At 37.5% G+C, this 23,092-nt stretch overlaps 7 protein-coding genes across 8 annotated transcripts; 3 read left to right on the top strand and 4 right to left on the bottom strand.

Moving 5' to 3' along the window:
* The first annotated feature begins 2 nt into the window (after positions 1–2).
* On the top strand, positions 3–1,837 carry LOC106386347. The gene is made up of 3 exons (XM_013826200.3): positions 3–143; positions 702–937; positions 1,541–1,837. The coding sequence occupies exons 2-3, from the start codon at positions 720–722 to the stop codon at positions 1,629–1,631; spliced, it is 309 nt and encodes a 102-aa protein (XP_013681654.2). The 5' UTR covers positions 3–143; positions 702–719; the 3' UTR covers positions 1,632–1,837.
* A 198-nt stretch (positions 1,838–2,035) lies between these two features.
* LOC106386346 (mitochondrial amidoxime reducing component 2) lies at positions 2,036–3,994 on the top strand. The gene is made up of 8 exons (XM_013826197.2): positions 2,036–2,326; positions 2,478–2,627; positions 2,717–2,893; positions 2,969–3,057; positions 3,138–3,202; positions 3,298–3,400; positions 3,479–3,592; positions 3,679–3,994. The coding sequence occupies exons 1-8, from the start codon at positions 2,233–2,235 to the stop codon at positions 3,811–3,813; spliced, it is 927 nt and encodes a 308-aa protein (XP_013681651.1). The 5' UTR covers positions 2,036–2,232; the 3' UTR covers positions 3,814–3,994.
* Positions 3,848–5,125, bottom strand: LOC106383454 (mitogen-activated protein kinase kinase kinase 20-like). The gene has a single exon (XM_013823554.3). The coding sequence runs from the start codon at positions 5,123–5,125 to the stop codon at positions 4,211–4,213; it is 915 nt and encodes a 304-aa protein (XP_013679008.3). The 3' UTR covers positions 3,848–4,210.
* Positions 5,126–6,671: 1,546 nt separating this feature from the next.
* Positions 6,672–9,047, bottom strand: LOC125609865 (mitogen-activated protein kinase kinase kinase 20-like). Its single transcript, XM_048781439.1, has one exon. It carries the CDS (start codon positions 7,517–7,519, stop codon positions 6,680–6,682), a length of 840 nt encoding a protein of 279 aa, XP_048637396.1. The 5' UTR covers positions 7,520–9,047; the 3' UTR covers positions 6,672–6,679.
* Positions 9,048–9,217: 170 nt separating this feature from the next.
* LOC106386351 (haloacid dehalogenase-like hydrolase domain-containing protein 3) lies at positions 9,218–10,762 on the bottom strand. The gene is made up of 4 exons (XM_013826204.3): positions 10,538–10,762; positions 9,970–10,238; positions 9,687–9,893; positions 9,218–9,618 (listed from the first exon to the last, which is right to left on the bottom strand). Exons 2-4 carry the CDS (start codon positions 10,225–10,227, stop codon positions 9,325–9,327), a joined length of 759 nt encoding a protein of 252 aa, XP_013681658.1. The 5' UTR covers positions 10,228–10,238; positions 10,538–10,762; the 3' UTR covers positions 9,218–9,324.
* A 747-nt stretch (positions 10,763–11,509) lies between these two features.
* Positions 11,510–15,323, bottom strand: LOC106386352 (DNA polymerase eta-like). Of its 2 annotated transcripts, none has more exons than XM_013826205.3 (14): positions 15,154–15,323; positions 14,847–14,967; positions 14,656–14,767; positions 14,405–14,575; positions 14,159–14,323; positions 13,977–14,080; positions 13,631–13,750; positions 13,317–13,440; positions 13,139–13,252; positions 12,803–13,018; positions 12,613–12,712; positions 12,412–12,542; positions 12,159–12,275; positions 11,510–12,081 (listed from the first exon to the last, which is right to left on the bottom strand). In XM_013826205.3, the coding sequence occupies exons 1-14, from the start codon at positions 15,227–15,229 to the stop codon at positions 11,728–11,730; spliced, it is 2,025 nt and encodes a 674-aa protein (XP_013681659.1). In that variant the 5' UTR covers positions 15,230–15,323; the 3' UTR covers positions 11,510–11,727. The 2 variants fall into 2 exon arrangements, with proteins under 2 accessions (XP_013681659.1, XP_013681660.1); XM_013826206.3 differs by having other exon boundaries at positions 12,159–12,263.
* Positions 15,324–15,925: 602 nt separating this feature from the next.
* Positions 15,926–22,778, top strand: LOC106386355 (DNA repair protein REV1). The gene is made up of 22 exons (XM_013826207.3): positions 15,926–16,254; positions 16,438–16,573; positions 16,705–16,820; positions 16,900–16,976; positions 17,119–17,579; positions 17,803–17,946; positions 18,175–18,307; positions 18,404–18,492; positions 18,571–18,621; positions 18,702–18,905; positions 19,068–19,187; positions 19,276–19,368; positions 19,510–19,569; positions 19,658–19,744; positions 19,885–19,968; positions 20,102–20,174; positions 20,699–20,767; positions 20,916–21,014; positions 21,103–21,913; positions 22,070–22,130; positions 22,277–22,400; positions 22,503–22,778. The coding sequence occupies exons 1-21, from the start codon at positions 16,100–16,102 to the stop codon at positions 22,319–22,321; spliced, it is 3,168 nt and encodes a 1,055-aa protein (XP_013681661.1). The 5' UTR covers positions 15,926–16,099; the 3' UTR covers positions 22,322–22,400; positions 22,503–22,778.
* Positions 22,779–23,092: the final 314 nt, after the last annotated feature.

The following is a 23,092-nucleotide window of genomic DNA, read 5'->3' as shown; positions in this document are numbered from 1 at the left end:
TTTTTATTTTCATTTTAATTTTTTTTCATCGTAAAACTCCCGAATGCTACCCCCACTACATTCGACGACTTTTTTATTTTATTTCTAGTGCCTCTCGTTTCGCAGTCTCGCCGTCTCCGACTCACTAGTCGCTTCTCTTCTCGGTACGTTTCCCTCTCCTTTTCTTCTTCTCCGCTGACATTCGATGGATAGTCTCAGCGCCGATGGTGGAAATGGTTCCCTGCGGCTTCTTCTTTTTTTTACTCGAGTAGGGAAAGTGTTCGATGAAATGTCTCATAGATGATTCATAAAGAGATTCTATCTGTTTTTGTTTTCTCCGTGATTTCTGATTGCGCTTGTGACATCATTATGATCTTTTTCGTGAATATAGACCAATTCTTCCCGTCGAACTGTAGAAACTTTACCCAGATTCGTCTGGATCTCACGCTGATGTTTCAGTTTCAGATTGATAGTTCCTGTCTTTAGAAACTAAAGCTACGGAAACTGGACCCAGTTATGAAGAATCGTTGCTTAGTACCCGTATTTTAGCTTAAAGTTTGTACCTTTGTATATGCCATGTACCCATTTTGGCTTTAAGAATAATATCACTGAGTCTCGAGATTGAGATCTTTCGTCATTTTTGTTAAACTTATCAGCATAAAATGTGTTGGTTTTTGCAAATTGATTGATCATGTTTCATTGTGTTTTATTGCTTTTAACAGGTAGTTTTTGAAGGAAAGATGGCTAGTGGTAGCCTGAAAAGCCTTGTAACTTCAGCAGTCACTGTTGGTGTGACCGAAGCTAGAGCAAGGATTTTCGGACATATGCTTAACCCAACAGGGCAGAGGTCTTCTCATAAGATCTTAAGGAAGAAGCTTTTTGGTGATAAGGTTGCAGAGTGGTATCCATACGACATTAAGAACGAGGATTCCAATGTCTTGGCTAGGGGAGAAAAAGAGTATTCCCTAAAAACTTCTTCTTTTATTTAAAAACTTTGCGAACCAGTGTAGTCAACGACATGTTATCAAGCATGCCTTAGAGTAGATTTGAGTAGACTGAAGCAATGCCTAGTTCATATATTTCCATAAAGATATGCCTTCAATTGCAAATAATGTTTATGCAATTTGTGTTGAGTTGAGTTGGTGGGGTAGTAGTTGATAGGCCTGACGTTAGTCTAGTGTACGAGAATTGTAATCATCCAAGTGGTTGAGTGATTTAACAGGCAGAAGGGCTGAGTATTTTGGATTGATTTAGGAGAATTTATCATAGTGTTCATCTTTGGTGGGCTTTATTTGCCTCAGTTTGTTCTCTGTTCTTCTTCCGTAATTGATTCAGAGAGTCGACAAACGGAGAATCATTTCTGGTTTGCTCGGTAGTTTATGAAATTCAGGGCATGAGAAAGCACGTAGTCTTATGACTTGAATGGTTGTGTTATGTGAGGCTTATGCAGAGCTGTGTACGCAAAGTAGCTTTAGGAGAGTAGAATTGATTTTCTCTTATTTTGTGGAAGATAATATTTTAGTAGCTTTCTAACTTGAGAGTTTGTGTATTATTATTGTAGGCGCTTATCGAAGCTTGAGATGTTGAAGCGTCGTGATAAAGGACCACCAAAGAAGGGTCATGGAAGACGTGCGGCGAAGCGTAACAAGTAGAACAAGTAGGGATTGTAGCTTCCTAAAAAAAAAGCTCAGCACTTTCAGTATCAGATTCTGTTGGTTAATAATTGCCAACTAAAACTTTCTTCATTAGTGAAGTCTTCTCAACATAAAATTTTCATGCTTAAACTATGCGTTAGTTTACAATGATCTCACAAAGCTACTTGCTTCCCTTTTGACTTGATATGGCTTTTGTTTCTCTATTTTTCTTTTGTCTGCTTTTGTTAATTCTTTACTCTTTAGGGTGTGCAAGCTGATAAACTTGTGCTGTGTCATAACTCAAAACCGTTGATTTAATTCCCGATCTTTGCGTATGAGCTGTCGATGGCAAAGAACATGTGTTCCACCAATGTTGTTGTTGACGTTTTTTTTTTGGTAAAACGTTGACAACATTCCATTGAACGGTAGTCTTTCAAAGTTGAAAAGAAAAAAAAAACGAATCTTAGAGATGGTGGTAGGTGTAACCTGTCTGCTAATATAGTGCACGTGTGTTTATTCATTCTATTACCTCTCCACTCACTCCCACCCATACAAAAAAAGATTAGTTAAAGTCTTTGTAGGACTGTGTCAGAGAGAGTCGGCGCAGAGAGAGATAGAGATGGAGGAAGCTCTGAAGATTCAGTCTTTGTTCATCTATCCGATCAAATCTTGCCGTGGAATCTCCGTCACTCAGGCAACCGTAACTCAGACTGGTAATTCAAAGAACAAACTTCTCTTTGTAACAATAGTAATGAGAAAAATTGCCCTTTAGATCATTCTTGGTTTCTTGAATTTGGTGAGTAATATGTTATATGTTCGATGATTCCGTAAGATGGCTTAATCTGTTGAAACTGATATATGCAGGATTTCAATGGGACCGGTACTGGTTAGTCGTGAACTACAAAGGAAGAGCATACACTCAAAGAGTTGAGCCAAAGCTTGCTCTTGTCGAATCCGAGCTGCCTAAGGAAGCCTTCTTTGAAGACTGGGAGCCAACAAAAGACTCATTTTTGGGTATTTATTTTCTGTTAATAATTTACATAAACTCTTGTCTGAACCTGAGACTCAGAATGGATTGTCTTGATTGTTTCCATTTCTGGCAGTGGTGAGAGCTCCAGGTATGAGTCCGTTAAAGATTCCATTGACTAAACCGAGCTCGATAGCAGAAGGTGTGTCCATGTGGGAGTGGTCTGGCTCTGCGTTTGATGAGGGAGAAGAAGCTGCTAAATGGTTTTCAGATTATCTTGGCAAACAAAGCCGTTTGGTTCGCTTTAATAAAGGTTTTTGATTCTTATGCTTTTCATTTTGCAACACATTTGAATGCACATAGTTGATCAAGTCCTTTCTTGATACAGAAACTGAAACCAGACCTTCACCTCCTGAGTTCGCAGCAGGTTACTCCACAACATTTGCAGATATGTTTCCGTTTTTGTTTGCATCTCAGGTGAGGCATTAATGATAGTTACAGTATCAGTTAATGGGAGTGTGCATTTGATTTCATTTTGTATTGCTTGATGTTCCTAGGCTTCTTTAGACCAGCTGAATACACTCCTACCAGAACCGGTGCCTATTAATCGTTTTCGACCCAAGTAAAATACTATCATTCATTCATCTCTCTTTGATGATGATGATGATGATGGTTGTTTCATTTTGTGATCTTGATTTTTCTTTGTTTCTCTTGTAGTTTTCTTGTCGATAACTGTGATCCTTTTGGTGAAGATCTTTGGGATGAAATCAAGATTAACGAATTAGTCTTCCAAGGAGTTAGGCTGTGTAGCCGCTGCAAGGTGAGTATCTGATATAGTAACACTCAGATTATCAAACTCTGAGGCTTTTTAAAAAAACTGTTATTGTTGTTCTTTCAGGTACCACTTGTGAATCAAGAAACCGGAGTTCCAGGTGCAGCAGAACCAACTGAAACTCTGATGAAATTCAGATCAGACAAAGTCTTAATGCCAGACAAGAAGGCGCGTGGAAAGGTTAGATATTGTCTGGTTTTGTGTGGGAGGAGACTTGTACTTGGATCCAGTCTGATGCTTAACCTATTCAATAAAATTTGTGACAGGTTTACTTTGGTAAGGAGATGGTATGGAACTGGAACATAGGCAACAGTGAAGGCAAAGGCAGCAAGACAATCAAAGTTGGTGATACGATCTCTGTTCTAAGGAAGATGCCTTCCATAGCTGAAGCAGCTGTTTAACTCTCCAACATATTTGCTTTCTTTCTTTTTCTTCTTATTATGTGTGTTATCTTGTTGTTGTGTCTAAACTATGTTAAGAGAGATGATTGCTTGATTGCTCATCGTAAATCAAACAAACTTCAACTTGTTTTGAGAGATACATCTTGTTGAATATGTGATATGATGCTTTTCTGTTTGACTAGTTTAAACTGTGCAATATATTAGATTCTTACTTATTAAAGAGGTCTCTTTTAAAACATCTAAATAGCAATCACTGAGGCAAAGAATCAAACTCTAGAAAAATATACTCTGATATTAAAGACAGATACATGAAAAGATTATTAAGTCAAGTACCAGCCATGAATTATACTGTTATTAAGACACGAACTGAACTGAATAAACCTAACTTTTTTGTGTCTTAAGACAGGAGGAGGACAGTACTGAATGAATCATATGATGTAGCCTTGGTGCAAACAAAAGGATGTTTCAACAGATCAGCTGCGGTGGCTCTGCGTGAGGGGTGCAACGCCATGCAACGCCTCAAGAAGTCGTTGGCCAGCGGAGATACAAGTCTCGGAAGCCTCCACTTGTAAAAACATTCTCCCATCTTCACTGGATGGCCTCCAAACATCTGAAGCACAACACACCCTAGAGCCCACATGTCAACACCCGGTCCAATCATCTTCACTCGGTTGGGTCCCAAAGACTCAGGGGGCATGTACTCCTTTGTACCGCCAGACAAGGACCTTGGATTCGTACAAGAAGGCTCCTTAGATAGACCGAAGTCAGCAAGCTTGAGATCCCACGGCTCTCCGACAATCTTGGAAGGGAAGAGGAGAACGTTAGCCGGCTTGAGGTCGCAGTGAACGTAGCCGCGAGAGTGAAGAGCCTCGAGTCCTTGAAGGATCATGAGAGCAGCACGTCTGATCATATCCTCAGGCATTGGTTGGCCACTGAAGTTGGAGATGAAGTTGTGGAGAGTACCTTTGGAGGCAAACTCCATGTAGATGTAACAATGGTCGAGGTTGATACCTATGTGAAGATTAGGGTTTGTGGTTTGGACGATGCGTGGATGGTTACGGAAACGAAGCATGATCCTATGCTCTTTCTTGAGACTCTCCATGTAAGCTATTGGAGATGATTTCTCAGCGTGTAACCTTTGTTTGGAGTCTCTTATGAGAGCGACCGAACCAAAACCACCTCGGCCAAGAAAACAGACAAACTCTAGTACTGAAGAAGATTGGCCAACAACATCTGGAGCTTTCTTTTTCAAAAAAACATCTGGAGCTTTGCTGTTGTTGTTGTCTTCTCTAATCATCACCATCTTACTCATTCTCTGTAATTAGGGCTTTTGACGCTATTTTATGTTTTTTTTTTTGCTTGAGAGACAAATAATCGCATCAATGATAGCTTTAGAGATGAGTCTCTAGCGTTCTTATTTATATGAAGCTACTTGAGTACGTTGTTCACTATTCGCTTTGGGTTTTCACTCTTTCCTTTTGTTTTTGTTGTTTATCGTGTTTAGTTTTTTTAAACTAAATTATCATGTTTAATTTCCTTTTTAGTTTCTTCTTCCTTTTTTTGTTATTCCTCAAAATCTAAATTGATTTTCAGATTTGCATTCTTATAGATCTTATTTATGAGAAGTTATACGTTGTTCACTAATTCCTTTTTAGTTTTATTTCCTTTTTTCTTACTTCTGAAAATTTAAACTGATTTTAAACTGATTTTTATTCATTTTTTCGTTTTTTATTTTTTGTTTTTGATTTAATTTTTGGATTTTGAGTTTTCTATTTTGTAGTTTCTGATTTTTCGGTAGATTTTAGCTTTTCGAAAAACTGGGATGATGATTTAGATTTTAGAAACTTGATGATTTAGATTTTAAAAACTTGATATAATAGATGGCTCGGCAGTAGATGCAGACATGCAGTGACTCCCTCTCCAAGTTTTGAGTCTTTGTTTTGTTTTACTAAGTTTCGAGTCTTCCACTCCAAGTCTCAAGTAAACTATAAAAGGAAACCTTGGGGTCTCATTCTGAAACAGACAACATGCAAATTTGCCATTTCTTGTATGAGAGTACAACGCAAAGTTTTGGTTCATTATCTTCATACAACGGGTTCGTGTAGTATGGCTTCGTTTATTATTTTCTTTATAAGTTTTGTTTGGTATTAATATATGCTGCAATTATTCAACATACATCATGGTCCTTCAGTTTTAATATCGGAAAAATACTAAAAAAATATGTTTCATATAATATGCTTTAGATATCATTTTTCTTCTTCTGTATGGTGGAAGTGATGGACATTCACTTAATGGGTTAGCCCAGAAAAGTTAAAAAGAAACGAATTTTTGTATGGTTATTGAATATCGAAAGTGAATTACAATCCCAAGGACCTTTCTCGTTGAGTAAACTGAATCGCAGAGACAAACCCTCTCACGACTTCAATCTTCTCTAACAAACTTTCATGAGAAAATATCTACAACAGACTCTCATTATTTATACTTCTCTCGACTCATTTAAACTGTGTAATAATACTAGTATATATTAGATTCTTTTAAACATTTCAATAGCAGTCATCAGGCAAAGACAAAGACACATTAAAAGAATATTAAGTCAAGTACCAAAACATGAATTATACTGTTCTTAACAGTGCAACAACAATCAAATCAAGACTCAAACTCAACTGAATAAACTTAAAGACAACTTTCTTTAACAACAGAGACCTAAAGGTTGAGAACTCAGCAGAAAAAATCTCTAGCTAGGTCTTGGATCCATCATCATCGGTCTCCTCCTTGTCTTCTACCACAATATTCTCTAATAACATTATTGTGTCTTATGACAGGATCAGGAGGAGGACAGTACTGAAGCATATGATTTGGCCTTGGTTCAAACAAAAGGATGTTTCAACAGATCCGCTGCGGTGGCTCTGCGTGAGGGGTGCAACGCCATGCACCGCCTCAAGAAGTCGTTGGCCAGCGGAGATACAAGTCTCGGAAGCCTCCACTTGTAACAACATTCTCCCATCTTCACTGGATAGCCTCCATACATCTGAAGCACAATACACCCTAGAGCCCACATGTCAACACCTGGTCCAATCATCTTCACTCGGTTGGGTCCCAACGACTCAGGGGACATGTACTCCTTTGTACCGCCAGACAAGGACCTTGGATTCGTACAAGAAGGCTCCTTAGATAGACCGAAGTCAGCAAGCTTGAGATCCCACGGCTCTCCGACAATCTTGGAAGGGAAGAGGAGAACGTTAGCCGGCTTGAGGTCGCAGTGAACGTAGCCGCGAGAGTGAAGAGCCTCGAGTCCTTGAAGGATCATGAGAGCAGCACGTCTGATCATATCCTCAGGCATTGGTTGGCCACTGAAGTTGGAGATGAAGTTGTGGAGAGTACCTTTGGAGGCAAACTCCATGTAGATGTAACAATGGTCGAGGTTGATACCTATGTGAAGATTAGGGTTTGTGGTTTGGACGATGCGTGGATGGTTACGGAAACGAAGCATGATCCTATGCTCTTTCTTGAGACTCTCCATGTAAGCTATTGGAGATGATTTCTCAGCGTGTAACCTTTGTTTGGAGTCTCTTATGAGAGCGACCGAACCAAAACTACCTCGGCCAAGAAAACAGACAAACTCCAGTACTGAAGAAGATTGGCCAACAACATTCGGAGCTTTGCTGTTGTTGTTGTTGTCTTCCTTAATCATCACCATCTTGGTCATACTCTGTAATAAGGTTTTTGACTCTGTTTTGTGTGTTTGTTTTTGGTCTGAGTAACAAGTAATCGAATCAATGATAGCTTTAGAGAGGAGTCTGTAGCGTTCTTATTTATATGAAGCTACTTGAGTAGGTTGTTCACTATTCCTTTTTGTTTTTGTTGATTATCGTGTTTAATTTTTTTGAACTAAATTATCATGTTTAATTTCCTTTTTAGTTTCTTCTTTCCTTTTTTTTTTTGTTATTCCCCAAAGTTTCAATTGATTTTCAGATTTGCATACTTATTTATCTTATTTATAAGAAGCTGAGTCTGTTATAGGTTGTTCACTGTTTCCTTTCTAGTTGTATCTTTCCTTTTTTCTTATTTCTCAAAATTTAAATTGATTTTAAGCTGATTTTTATTGATTTTTTTTTTGTTTTTGGTTTTTGATTTAGTTTTTGGATTTTGGGGTTTTCAATTTTTAGTTTCTGATTTTTCTGTAGATTTTAGCTTTTAGAAAAAAAACTTGAATGATGATTTAGATTTTAGAAATTTCTGGTTTAAAAATTTCAGATTAAATTAATAAATAAAAGAATTAATAATAATAATACTAATAATAATAATAATTAAAGCAATAAAAATACAGTATATTATCACCAAAAACATACATATAAAGAGAATAAATTATCAATTTTATTAAATAATTCGAAATTGATATTTAAACATACTGCAATATATTATTTAACTAATTAAGTATTATAAATAAAAAATTAAGATCAGACATTTAATGAGTTTGTGCACAAATATTTCTATGATTATTTATTTTTCTGTAAATACTTTCTATAAAATTTAATTAAAATAGTAAGTTATATGGGAAATATATATATTTTTTGAACTTTTTTTGAATTTATTTAATTTATAAAAAAACAATAACTTTGTTATTATATATAAAATGATATACTATGTTCTTGATTACCAGTTTGCACCAGGTTACACCAGTTTATTTTTATTTTTTTAAGTTTTGGTTGGTATAATTAATATATGCTGCAATTATTCAACATAAATCATGGTCCTACAGTTTCAATATCGGAAAAATACTAAAAAAATATGTTTCATATAATATTTTTTAGATATCATTTTTCTTCTTCTTTATGGTGGAAGTGATAGACATTCACTGAATGGGCTAGTCCAGAAAAGTTAAAAAAGAAACGAATTTTTGTATGGTTGGTGACTTGGTGTGACCACATTTCAAAAAGTTGAGCCAAAGCTTGCTCTTGTTGAGTCAGAGCTGCCCAAGTATGCTTTCTTGGAACATTGGGAGCCAACAAAGAACTCAGTTTTGGGTAAACGCTCCAGGTATGAGTCTATTAAAAGATCCCAATTACTAAACCAAGCTCAGTGGCTCAAGGTGTGTCTATGTGGGAATGGTCTGGCTCTGCGTTTGATGAAGGAGAAAAGCCGTTTAGTTCGGTTTGATAAAGGTCTTGGCCTTTTTTTTTTTTGGTTCTTGTGAATCTTTCATTTGTAACAGATTTGGATGCATAGATTTGAGGTCAAGTTTTCTTAATTTTGATACAGAAACTGAAACTAGGCCTTCACCTCATCAGTTTGCACCAGGTTATACACCACAACATTATCAATTTTGGTTGCCTCTCAGGTAAGCCTATAGTGATACTTCTGATATCTGTAAAGTATAATATGCTTCTCAGCGAAGTAACCAAAATGGGACATTGAAACTCTTTTTAATTACTCATAAGAAGAAAGAGCCAAAATGTGCAATACTACAATGGGACATCAGATTCTTACTTAAGACAAAGTCTATTTTTTTTTTTAACATTTCAACTTATCAGATTCCAAAAGTTGCTGAACAGCAACCAAATCAGGAAGCACAATAGCTCCAGCTTCCCTCCAGTCTTTAGCAGCTTCTGTCTTAAACCTATCAAGCAACAAAGCATGCATCCCAATACTCTTTGCCGGAACATAATCTTTACGCATACTATCTCCAATATGCAAAGCCTCCTCAGGCGCAATGTTCCCAGCTCTCTCTAACGCCAGCTTGTAAATCCTCGGATCTGGTTTCTCCACCCCTTCAATACCAGAGAACACCCCAAAATCCCACTCTCCCTAAACACCAACCAATCAAATGAGTCATCACAAAACACATTTCACAATGAGAGAGACTAGTTCAATACCTTGTTCAAACCCAAGGCAGGTAAAATAACTTCTTGGTATCGATACTCCGCATTGCTAACAAGTCCAACTATAAGACCTTTCTGGCGTGCCCATCTCAAGAAGGGTCGAGAATCTTGAAACACAGAGTAAGGTGCAGCAGAACCAAACGTCGAATAGATTCGTTTAAACACTTTCTCAAATGTCTCCTCATCATACTCATATCCTGCCTAATTATAACAACAAAGTAAGCCGCAGACATACATACATAGGCGCGTTTTCTAAAGAAGCAAAATTCAAAAATACCTTGACAAATGAATCTCTGACAACGGTTTTCCACCAGACAACGTTTGGTATTTTGGCGGAGAAACCGAAACAAGGATACTTTTGAGCCATGTCTGTGTAAGCAAGCTTGAAACCTTCATGGACGCGTTTGTAATCAGGACAAGGCAAGCCAATGGCTTTAGCAGCCATACAATAGTAATCACCAAGCTCTCCTTTGTAAGCTATGAGCGTACCCGTTACATCTACTGTGATACACCGTAGTTTCGATAAAAGAGACATGGCTCCTCCTCCTGTAAAAAAAAAAAAAACACAAAAGATTTGAAGTTAATAATTAACACGAAAAGATGATCAATTTATAACACAAGTGAGCCTCCCTAATGGCTAATTTTAATTTCTTCAGCCTGCCAAAAAAGATTTTCAGAGAAAGATCTGATTTTTTTTCATGGGTTTTGCCCAAAAGTGGTCTGATTGATTAAGACAAGAATCAAAACACAAAGCAATAAATGATCGAATCCGACATCAATGTAGGGACACAAAGAGGAAAGCTTTATCATCGCAAGAAAGCAAGAGAGAAACTTGAAGTACCCACCAGAAGCTGAGATTCGGGGGGAAACTTGGGTTGGTGATATATCTTCGAAAGCTTAAAAGCTAAACTGAAATGAGATCACCAAGTCCCTTTTGTATATATATATATTACACGAACACACAAGAGAAGTTGTTGAATAGATGCGTGCTCTCTCACGTGTGGGTTGCGCACACAGAGACAAATTTGGCTGGCAGCTTAATGGATTTTTTTTTAAAACAAGCTTCTTTGATTTTGGTGTTACATTAATTGCTTATTTGGAGACCAAGTGTGAGGATATTGTCGTAATTTTATACACAAAATGAAAGAAAAATGAGAAAAAAATGATTAATTAATAATCCATTGGATGGCATGATAGTGGCCTGCTGTTTTGTCTTTAAACCAGAAACCGGTTTTAGGTTTTCTGTTTATTCCTCTGACACGTTTTTTGTGTTTCTACAGATTTTTTTGTTACTGTACAACTCTCAAATATAAACAAAAAATTAAGAACTTTATTACAATTGAAGGACTTTCTTTTTTATTTATTTATTGTAAACTGCTTTCTTAAATTAAATAAAGACGTATAATGTTTTACAAGTCTTTGGGCTATAGTTAGACAGAGCCCAATTTTGAATCACATATAAAGCCTTTTGAGGCCTACGAACCAATCATATATTGTAGGACTTGATCATTCAATCACCTTTTAACTTAACGCTGATTTGTTTTAGAAAATATAGAGTTTGAGGGACCTCACCATAGGAAGAACCCTGGTACAAAAGACACAACCAATAAACCAAAGAAAGAAAAAGACAAATGCCAATAGGCACCATGATGAAAGGGAATTGCAATAAAACCCTATAGAGAACCGTTGGATAGACGGCCAAGAGCACCAAACCATTCAAGAGGCCGCTTCAGTCGACTGATACATGTTTTGTACAGGAAGAGAAGTCATATTTGTTGGCAAGAAAATAAGGCAAGTCTTGTTTAGAAGAAGTTTGATTATTATATAATTAACAGTATTGACTTTCTGAAAATAACGTTTTATACAAAATTTTGATTAGGTACACAAGTAAAAAGGTCCACATGCTAAGAAACTAGAGTGGCCTAACCTTTTTTTCTAGAATACTGAATAATAATAATAACTCTTGTATTTGTAAATAAAATGTGTCATATACAATACAATACAGAGTTAACCATAGAGACACAAGAGCCTGAATCTATCTCTTCAATGGTTGAAAATAATGAGCAATGCTTGAAGAAGCAGAGCCATCACCACTTTTGCTTTTACCAGAGTTAGGCCGTTTATTAGGACGTAGGAAACTCCTGAGTTCTCGTTGAATCTCATAGGGTAACTCATCGAAAACAGACTGATCAATTTCACCAACCTTGTATCCCCACTCTGTGTCTCTTCTATCTTCCACCTCTTGATTCACTTCACTACTATGGTTTGTGGAGCTACTCAAGTTGCCTCTGTTACTTGTTAATGACACGGTTGAATCTTCTTGAGTCTCTTCCTTTGCTTGAGGACTTGCATTGTAATTCTTAAAGATATCCACTATTGAAGGCATTCCCTAAGAACATATAAACCAAAACAGATTCTCAGAAAAAGGTAGAAGATAGCAAAAGAAACGGTTATAAACTCGCATACCCGATTCTTCTCCTTGGAGTTGTTTATCTTCCGCCCAATTGTCTTTGTTTGTGTGCCTGATTGGGTTGGAAACTCCTTTGCTTCATTTGATTGACAAGAGGCATCCTGACAAGGAAACTGCACAGTTGGTTCTTCAAGGGTACAACAGTTACTTGATAACATAGCTTGATAAAATAAACAAGTAACATAAACAAGCTCTTGAGTCATTCAAACTAATACAGATATGAGAGTAAATACTTTCTGGTATAGATACCTTTTCAAGGACTATGTCAATGTCTCTATATGAGTTGTCTAAATCAGGCGAAGTATAAGTTACGGTGATGTCTTCTTCAGGCATTGCTGGTAGGGTTTCTGCCGACTTCTGTTCTGAACAACTTTCACTAGCTACAAGACATGAAATTAAGTTACCAGAATCAAGAACAGTAGAAGTTCTTACAGGAAACATCTAGGATACCTGAGGGAGTCACCGCTACATGTTCTTGAGGAAAACCACTTGCTGAACAAGAAGGAATTGTAGTTTGACTTTGAAAATATCTCATTATCGAGCTTGTTCCCTACGGTCATAAGATATCACTTCTACCAGTTCAGTGAAGAACACCAGCTATCAACAGCTAGAGGATATGTTAGACGCTATGAGAACTTACAGATGGTATATCAACGATTTTACTAGCTGAAACAGAGAGACCTGTGATTCTCCATGTTTCTTTCTTATTGCCTTGAGGTTTAGGCCCGAAAGGTCCCATGTATTCACGTAACGCAGCTTGGAACAAGTTAAAGGCATCTTCTTGAATCTTGGCTACCCCATATCTAAGAGGACATGATTTTGAAGGAAACTTCTTGTGAGAATCTGAATCCTTTGACTGCATTACATTTCACCAACAAAATTGATTTTTTTTTATTCGTATTCTTTTGCAGATAAAATGATATATAACGAAGCAAAACATTTGTGCAAAGTACAAATACAGGAGAAAAATAAGTACTCTGAAAGCGCTAGCATGAAGGGTAAGGGTGCTTGCAATTCGCTTATTCTGCTCCAAGTCAGAACTGAGACGCTCGTATAGTTCTTCCGAAAGCTGATTCAGCCAATGCTGAACCTAAGAGTATAACAGATCTCATTAAGAAAACAGTTATATGGTATGGCTGAGATTCAAGTCTTACATTTGAGAGTGACCTCAAAGCACGAGGTCCAGGAAATGTCTTTCCAGAACCATGGCTTTTGGGGAGAAGACGGCCTTGCACTTCTTCCCCACTGATTCCTCTTGCAATATTCCATAACCATGTACTACAAGCCATATTAAAACAAGTATTAATAACCTTGGTTACAAACAAGTACGAAGTCCCATATCCTTTTAATTTTATGTCAAGCACATAAGTGCTTTTTAGGCAAACACAGTCATTTCGTTAAAAGTATTTAAGAATCATCACTAGCCTAAGAGTCCAGGAGAACAAGTTTCTATATTTTCTATTATTACCCAGTATTTATTCCGTAATGTTCTTGCAGCTTAGTTTCAGAAAACTGCAACAAGTCCCCCACAGTGTCAATTCCCAAGTCAGTTTGCAAGCTAGTTCCCAGCTTTCCTCCCAGTTGTTTCCTGCAAGATACATAATTAGAGTTTCTAAACAATAACCAACCGCAGCTAACAATCTTATGATCATGGGACATAGATTAAAGATGCAAAGCACAATTTAAGACATGCATAAGCTTTTTAGAACATACCGATAACAAATATTAAAATCTTACAGGTTTATACACAAATGATTTAATTCTTATAAATAAAATATGCACTGGGGTCACTAAATTTGATCAAGCTAACTTACATTTTCTTTATTGGCAAAGAACTGAGAAGTTCCTGTACAGCTGCGTATGGTACAACAGTTTGCTGGGCAGGTTTGTTCATTCCACTAGCAAGTTTGGCTAGCATCTGCTTGTTAAGTTACATGTTGTCACTAAAAGTAGCAATAAAAGGAAACAAAAACATACAAAACAAATAGCTTCTTGCCTTGTTATGGGCTATGCCAGCAGAACAGCTAAACTCAGTCTCCTTCAACACTTGTTTCCGTAGTTCTGCAACAATGATGATTCCACAACCTAATAACTTATCACGGCGATCAGCATCTTTTCTACATATCCAATCACGGACACTCTCCTTAAAATCATCTCCATCCTGAACCAAAGCCAAAAAAACAGTATCAAAGCAGTAAAAACAACTTAAGATCAAAATATTAGAAGAATCTCAATCAAACACCTCTCTGCTCATTCCAAGAATATGTGATTTAAGAGCTTCCTCATCTATAGATTCCAAACTCTCTGGAGGCGCATCGGCCAGCATGCTTTCTGCTGCATCGGTGAGGTCGAGATACACTTCATCAATCGAAGCCCTCTCACATTTACCGCTTTGCGCTAGAATCGAAACCACCTACGGAGACACATACACGAGGAAAACTTTAGCTTATAGTTAGACACAAACACAAAACATTTTAAACATACTCCCACAACCTCTGAACCGGCACTGCGATATGTATTCAGGTCAGCTTTACCACGAGCGACAGGAACTTGAACCAACTGAATCTCAGGGCAAGCAGCTTTAGCCTCCTCACCTCTCATGGACCTGAAAATTCCATCCTTTAGACACACAATAAACACAATTGGGAGGAGGGGAAAGAAGCATATTGTTGAATTAGACTAACCGTTTGACGCCACAGCTACGTGCCTCGTAGCTAACAGCAATCAAAGCACCACCTTGCCATTCATTGTACTGTACAACCGCAGTAGGAAGTCCTCGCAACTCCGGTTGCTTCCGTTGCTCCACTAATCATGTAATAAAAGGAGACAACTTTAACACAGCCAATGAGAAACAAACAAAACCCTTTTCCAGAAATTGGAAACCCAACAGTTTTTCAAATTCGAAAGAGCTCTATAATAATCCATTGGGACCTTCTCTCACTTAAGTGTACAGCGACTGTATACAATTAGGGCTAGATAGGTAAAAGAGACCTTGAACGTAGAAGCAATCCATGTCCACATGAGCGATAACTCTTGCATCCGATGTCTCTGGTCTCGCCACTGGCATTTCTTTTTCTTTCTCAAAATTGAATCTTTTCTACACAGTAATCAGAGAAAATCGAGAGCGGAACAAGAAAGGGGGTTTTTTTTTTCTGGGGATAGCGCGCGAAAATAATAATTAACAAAAAACCCCTTAAACTATTTGCTTTAGATATATAGCCCCTGAACTACTATCTAACCTACAAAACACCTTCCATCTAATCTAAACGAAAGTAAAGATTATTCTCGACTTTAATATTTGTTTACTTTTAATACGCTAGTAGGCTCAGTGTTCTAAAATTTGCTAGGCGGTTACTAGGCGTTTTACAGAGGAGTAGCGATTAGACGGATTATTCGGGTCCTAAGCATTGGCAATATATTGATTTATTTTATTTATATTATATATTTATATAACATATTTTAGTTTTAAGTTTAATTATAAAATTATTATGAAGAATTATAAAAATTAAATATGCAAAACATAAGAAATTAGACAAATTTGTAGATTTATAATAATATTATTGCTTAATTTCATATATTTAGATAAATTTAAATCGATTTAGAATAGTTTAAACCAATTTGAATCGTATAAATCAGTATAAATCAGATTTTAAAAAAATCGTTTCAGATTGAACCGAGTTGCCGCCTAGAGTGGGTCCTAGGTGCCTTTTAGAATCTTGAGTAAGCTCGAATAGCAAAGACCAAATTTAAATCATTACGGATGAGATAAGAAAAATATATAAGTAAATGATAATTTTGAAAGTAATGGGTATTTACGAAAGAAAGAAATAAGTTTGAGTACTAACTTGAAAAAGTTCGTGTTTTATATATAAACCCCCTGCACTGACTTCACGATTTGGAAAAAAATTGCGTTGAAAGCTTCTTCTCCGTCTCTGCAATGAAGCGTAGCATCGGTTCCAATTCTTCAGGGAACAGTGGGAGTAGCAAGAAGTCTAAGAAGAGCAATCAGAAAACCCTAGGCGCCGCATGGGGCGCCGCTTCTCGTCCTTCTTCTTCTTCTTATCGTTCTTCTCCATTTTCCGATTTCGGAAGGTTCTTCTCTAAATTCTATGTAACACTTGTAGTAGTAGTAGTGGTGGGTTTTTGAAATTACGATGTAAAGGTTTGGACTTTCCCTCTGAAAGTGTTTGTTTTGGCATTTTAATGTCTTAATTTTCTGTGTAATCTTTACTTGTCTTATAAACTAGGCATGAAACAGTGAGCATTGTTTTGCAGTTACATGGAAGTGAAAAATCGGAAACTACAGGACCAATTTGAAACCGAGGCTTCTAGTGGTGTTTCGGGTTCTGAGGAGCTTATATTCCAAGGGGTTTCAATCTTTGTGGATGGTTTCACCATTCCTTCCCATCAGGTTTAGCTTTACCGCTTTGGTTTATATTACTCAGGATCCAGTATTTATTTGTACACATGAAGAAACCTTTGCTTACTGCATCGTTACTGGTGTGGGTCTTATGTGGTTTAACAGTGTTTAGATCTGTCTAGGAATTGCGAGGTTACATGCTGAGGTATGGTGGGAGATTCGAGAACTACTTTTCTAGGCGTTCTGTAACACATATCATCTGCAGCAATCTTCCAGATAGTAAAGTCAAGAATCTACGGTTAGTGTCCTTCTCAGTTTCTTACAAACTCCCATGTTCGTTTATTGAAAAAAAGGTTTCTTTTTTTCTTTCTAATCAGAGCATTCAGCAGAGGGTTACCTGTTGTGAAACCCTCATGGATAGTGGACTCTATCTCTGCCAACAGACTTTTGGGATGTAAGTCCACACCAGACTTTTCAGTTTCACTTAGAACTATGCAAACATTTGTAGAAAATTTTGGATTTGATCATTTTTTTCATTGCACATAATTGTTTGGTCATCTGTTTGAATGCTCTTTTCTGTGTTTGTCACAATCTAGGGGTTCCTTACCAGCTAGATCAACTGAATGATACCCAGCCAAAGTTGTCTGCGTTTTTTGCACCCAGAAGACATTCCAATCCGCCGGTTACATCTTCTCAACCTGAAACTGGATACAGTGAAGCTGAAGAGGGAAGTTCAATTATAGCAGGAGATTCAGAGGAATCAAGAGACAACGTTGTTGATGAAATTGATGGCGTTTATACTGAGAAGACTACTCCAGAAATGACTGCCCAAACAAGAACTGACAAACTGAAATCTTCTGAAGTGAATGCAGAAACACTTGGTAACTATGACAAGGAAGAGAAAGAACTTACTAGTGAACTCCAGCCCACTTCCAATCTGCCTTCTGCTTCGGACAACAAATCCTCCCATGGAAAACCGGTTGCGCCTGCTGCTGGATCCTCTGTAAGGCGCCATTCAACTGTCGAGGACCCCAATTTTGTGGAAAACTACTTCAAGGTAAATCTTTATAGAAATATTGTTAGCCTGTTTTTGCTCACCGTTTTTTGTACAAGGGATTCAGTTATGTAATGATAACTATCTCTGGCTGAGATATATAGTCCTCTCAGTCTCAGGTGGAACTAAGAGGGTTTCAGTGTCAATTTATATAATTAGGATGCATAGTATTACAGCAAAGCAGACTCTGAAGATACTTTTTCCATATTTAATTTTGTTTCTGCAGAATTCAAGGCTGCATTTTATTGGAACATGGAGAAACAGATACCGTAAAAGATTCCACGGCTCTTTTAATGGACTTAAATGGACAGATTCTGGCCAGAATACAGCTGAAAATGCCAATAAATCAACCATTATCCACATCGATTTGGTAATTTCAACTCTCTAGCCTGTTTTCTGTATCCTATGTAGGGAAAACAAAAGAAAGCCATGACCTCTTTTCTGCATTTCCCGCATTACAATAAATAGATGTTTAAGCGTGAAATTAGCCACCTAAGAAAGTGAAAAAATGCTTGAGCTTGCGATCTAGGATTGCTTCTTTTTTTTTTCACTTTCAGTTGTTGCATTCTAATTATTCAAATTTGTGATATTATCCCAGGATTCCTTCTTTGTGTCAGTGGTAATCAGGAACCGTCTTGAATTACAAGACAAGCCAGTAGCCGTATGTCACTCAGATAGTCCGAAAGGAACGGCGGAAATTTCCTCTGCAAACTATCCAGCTCGGGCTTATGGTCTGTCTTATACTAAAGTAATCTTTCTTAAGCTTAGTTATGCTATGGGTCATTTTTCTGCTTTTGTACTAACTTGTTGCAATTTTCTAAATCTAGGAGTGAAGGCAGGTATGTTTGTAAGACATGCCAAAGACCTTTGTCCTCAGCTTGTTATTGTTCCTTACAACTTTGAAGCCTATGAAGAGGTACTTTTTTGGAGTTGAGTGTGTCTTTTTTTGTTGTCGAGTCGGTATAGCGTGTTTGACATTGTAACTCAATTGTAGGTAGCTGATCAGTTTTATGACATCCTGCATAGGCATTGCAGAAAAGTTCAGGTCAGCCTTCAAAAAGATCCATTTTCTAGTTGCTGGCCTTAACCTACTGTTAAAAATAATGTTTCTTTTTTTGGTGTTAGGCGGTAAGCTGCGATGAAGCCTTTTTAGATGTCTCGGATTTGAGGGATGTAGAACCTGAGTTCTTAGCATCAACAATAAGAAAAGAGATCCTTGACACTACTGGATGCAGTGCAAGTGCTGGGATAGGCGGTACTATGCTAATGGCTCGCCTTGCTACCAGAGTTGCTAAACCAGCCGGTCAGTTTCATATCTCTGCAGAGAAGGTAATTTCTGTAAACTGCTTTCTATTTTTAGTGTATATGTTTGTTCAGTGACTTGTACTAGTGGAAAGAGGTCTATGGACTATGAGCTGTGGTTATTTTCTTGAATGTAGAAGCCATTTTGTATAGAAGCTCGGTTTATGGTAGTGTGTGCCGTTTTTGCAGGTAGAGGAGTTCTTAGATCAGCTTGCAGTCGGCACACTTCCTGGTGTAGGTTCTGTGTTGAAGGAGAAGCTGGAGATGCAAAATATTCAAACCTGTAGACAGTTACGTTTGATATCAAAGGTAAAACATCTTTGTGGTTGTGAGCATGTCTGGGAAAAGGTGAAATTGTGACAGTAACCTAGAAAAAAAATCTATCATCTTTTTGCAGGATTCTCTTCAAAAGGATTTTGGCGTGAAAACCGGGGAGATGCTTTGGAGTTATAGCAGAGGACTAGACCTTCGGTCTGTTACGGCGGTGCAGGTCTGCTTAGCAGTTGACTCACTCATTCGTTTTACATTTCCTAGTTTTTCTCGCTATAGGTGATATTTTTCTTTTAGCATGTCTTATATGTGAGCTTATAATTTAGCTCAACCAGTAACCTGGAGACTTTTTTATTTACAGGAGAGCAAGTCCATAGGGGCTGAAGTGAATTGGGGCGTAAGGTTTAGAGATCAGCAAGATGTATGTATTCTCGTGAATTATGCCTTTTTTCCAAACAGAATTCATTTGATGTTTAACAAAGAATGTGTGTGGTTGCTGACGATTGCAGGTTCAACACTTCCTCCAATGCCTATGCAAGGAAGTTTCTCTGCGACTGCAAGGATGTGAAATGATAGGACGCACTTTTACTCTTAAGGTATGATGCCTTCCTTAATTTTATTGCTGTAAAAGTAGTTAGGCTTATGCTTTTATTTCACATTGGGTATTATATGCCATGATGAAAGCATTTATCATGAGAAAAAACATTGAAGGTTTTGTGGTGTGGTGCTGTTTCAGATAAAAAAGAGAAAAAAAGATGCTGGAGAACCTGCGAAGTATATGGGTTGTGGTGACTGTGACAACTTTAGCCGTTCAATCACTGTGAGTTGGTACCATATAAGTTAATGTGAAACATGATGATAGTTTTCTTTTCTCTCACGGTTGCTAAGTGCAGTATTTTTCAAATATGCTTGTGTAATCCTTAAAGCCACGCTGATTAACATGGATGCTATAGGTGCCTGCCGCTACTGATGACATAGAAGTGTTACAGAGGATTTCAAAGAAGTTGTTTGGGTCGTTTAACTTGGGTAAGTGGGCCTTATGTGCTTTTGAAAGATGGTTTTGTTGTTACTTTTACTCTCAATTGAGCCTATTCAAGTCCTTCGCATGCAATGCAAGAAGCAGCTTATCTGAATTTTTTTTCAAATGTTATGGAAAATGGACAAGAGTCATAAGACTAGTTTGAAAAGATTAGATGAACCTGTGGCAAGCTCTTGGAGATTCTCTCCTAAGTGGCTGTTTATTGTCAAGTTATTATTTCCGCAAGTAGATGCATTTAATTGTTTTATCGATTTTCTGGGACCATTTTATTGACTTGTAGAAGCTTAAAAGTTTGCAAATAATATTTTACAGTACTACACGACTATGAGAAATCCCTGAGATTGAAAATCTTGGAGGAATATATTATTTGCTATTACCTTGTGGGTGACATCAAACTGTTGAATTGCTTGCAGCTTTTGCTATTCTATTTTCGTTTGAGCTATTCCTTGAATTTGGATTCTATCCTTGAATTTGGATGATTAACCCTCAACTTTTGTTTCTCTTGAGATAGATGTTAAGGAAGTACGTGGGGTTGGGCTTCAGGTCTCTAAGCTTGAGGGTGCAGATCCTTCTAATAAAGGTAGTTTACTAAAACTTAGAAAACTCTAAGGTTCACTGTGACTTGTCTGTATGTGTGTTTATCTAGAAAATCAGAAAAGAAAGTTGATTTAATTCCCAAACACTGTTGTCTCGACATTCATTTGATATTTGTTCACTTAACTCTCAAGGTTCAAAGACTTTGACATCATGGCTCAACTCTGCGCCTGCCTCTATCCAAACAGAAAAAGATGATCATGTCTTTGCTGCAGAAGTTAGAGAAATCCCAGGTAATAAATACTCCTTTTTAGTCCACACAATGTCTTGGTTAAGTAGATAGCTGTGAAAGCTGCTTCCTTAATTACTATCTTGTAGCAGATTGTAAGAGGCGTGATACTGGTGGAGTTTCTAGTCTCCGAGAATGTAATTCAGCAGAACCCTCAGTTCAGTCTGGTGATACAAATTCGTCCTTGCCGCCCATGTGTCACCTTGACATGGAAGTTCTAGAAAACCTTCCTCCAGAGCTCCTTACAGAATTAGATGGAACCTACGGCGGAAAGCTGTTTGAGTTGATTGAGAAAAAACGAGGCAAAAGAAAAATCAACAGCGATTCTTCACACGTCTCCTTGGATGAACCTCATGTAGCGCATCCTCCCTTTGCAAGAGCACCTAATGAGCGTGCCATCGAGACGAATGATTTGATGCCGTTATCCCTTAGTCAAGTCGACGTCTCTGTGTTACAAGAATTACCTGAAGAGTTGAGAGCTGATGTATTGGGAGCATTTCCTGCTCACCCGAGACAACAGTCATCGTCAGATGCTCCCATGGAGACTTGTAAGAAACAAGATAAGGAGACAACATATATAAATGACGGTGAGAATGAGATTGGATTCTCAAGTAGCTCTCTCTGGTTTGGGAATCCTCCTTTGTGGGTAGAGAATTTCAAAGTTAGCGGCAATTCTACTCTGGAGAAAATTTCAGAGATATACTGCAATGTGGCTCAGTCAAGACCTATGTTATCCACGGTGCTCCAGCGTGTTATTTCAGAAGTGGGGAGTTTTCATGATGCAAGTATCAAGGATTTGGAGAAAACTGTTGACGATGTGTGTGAATTTCTTAATGAGTATATTAAGATCAAGGTTGAAGGTGATATTGAGGAGATATATCTCTGCTTCCGCCTTCTGAAAAGGTAAAATTCTATTTCATAGATTTTTCTTACAGCTGTGGTCAATCATGGATATGCCATTGCATTTTTGGCATTCGATTATTTTCATTCGATTTAAAGATTTGTGTTGTTCTTCATAGATTCTTACCACTTTTGGTGATGATTATACTTTACCTTCAGATTAGCAGCGAGGAGCCAACTCTTCCACCAAGTCTATGAGATTGTGTCTCACTTTATTCAGGTCAGTGGAAGTTTTCCTTCTACATTATAAATCATTATGTAAAGAAAAATCACTGAATTTCCACTTTGGATAAGCTATGTTATGAATTGAATCATTTGTTAATATCTGTATAATGGCAAAGTGAGCAGACTTCTCTCTGTACATAGGCTTTGATCAGTGAACACTATGGAGGAAGCTTGAGCATACCTTGAAATATCTTTTTCCTGAAAGAAACCATATGCTTTAAAATTGCTCTTTGGCTGGATGTTACTGAAGAATGCATACTTGCAGGTACATTCTCATCCCTGTTTATCCATCAAATTTCATTTGTTACCTTCCTTGCCAACCAAGAAAGCTATGAATATAACTGAATTTTGAATTTGGACATTGCAGAAGGATGTGGATCCTTAAGGGAATCGACGAATCGTGGTGAATGCACATGAAGCAGCTTTAACAATCGTAGGGAAGTGATTCAGACCTTAAAGATCAGCGCCGCCACTCTCTTTTCTTTTTCCTGTTAACAGGAGGTACATTCAAGAAACAAACACCCCCATTGTATTTAATAGCACACTTTACAAGTATAGCGTTGTTCGTGTAAATTAACTACACTCCTTTGTATATTTGTTGCTTTATATATAATTTAAAGTTATATATGAAGAGTTGAAGATATTCATATTTTAAGTTAGGGTTAGCAAAAGGGCTGCATAATGATTTTCCTCAAAGGTATCACCAGCCTCACAAGTAAGGATGTTAAAATGGTAAAACCCATCAGCTTCGACATCAGCATCATCCTCACCATCGCTCAAAGTTATTTCAGCATTCGTCTCTTCTTCCTCCAACCTGATATCTTTTAGGATGTCTCCTCATCACAGAAACTTCCTTAGAAGAAAGGCCAAGTGGAAACACTACAATATGCCTTGGCTAAACAAGAAATGTAGCAAGATCAAGAAGATGACAAAGCTGGTAACTTGAACCAGGACACA

Source organism: Brassica napus, chromosome A6 (genome assembly GCF_020379485.1).
Source record: "Brassica napus cultivar Da-Ae chromosome A6, Da-Ae, whole genome shotgun sequence".
In the NCBI taxonomy this organism is placed as follows: Eukaryota; Viridiplantae; Streptophyta; class Magnoliopsida; order Brassicales; family Brassicaceae; genus Brassica; species Brassica napus.
The sequence above is the reverse complement of the archived record's forward strand: the minus strand, read 5'-3'. Positions and strand labels throughout refer to the sequence as shown.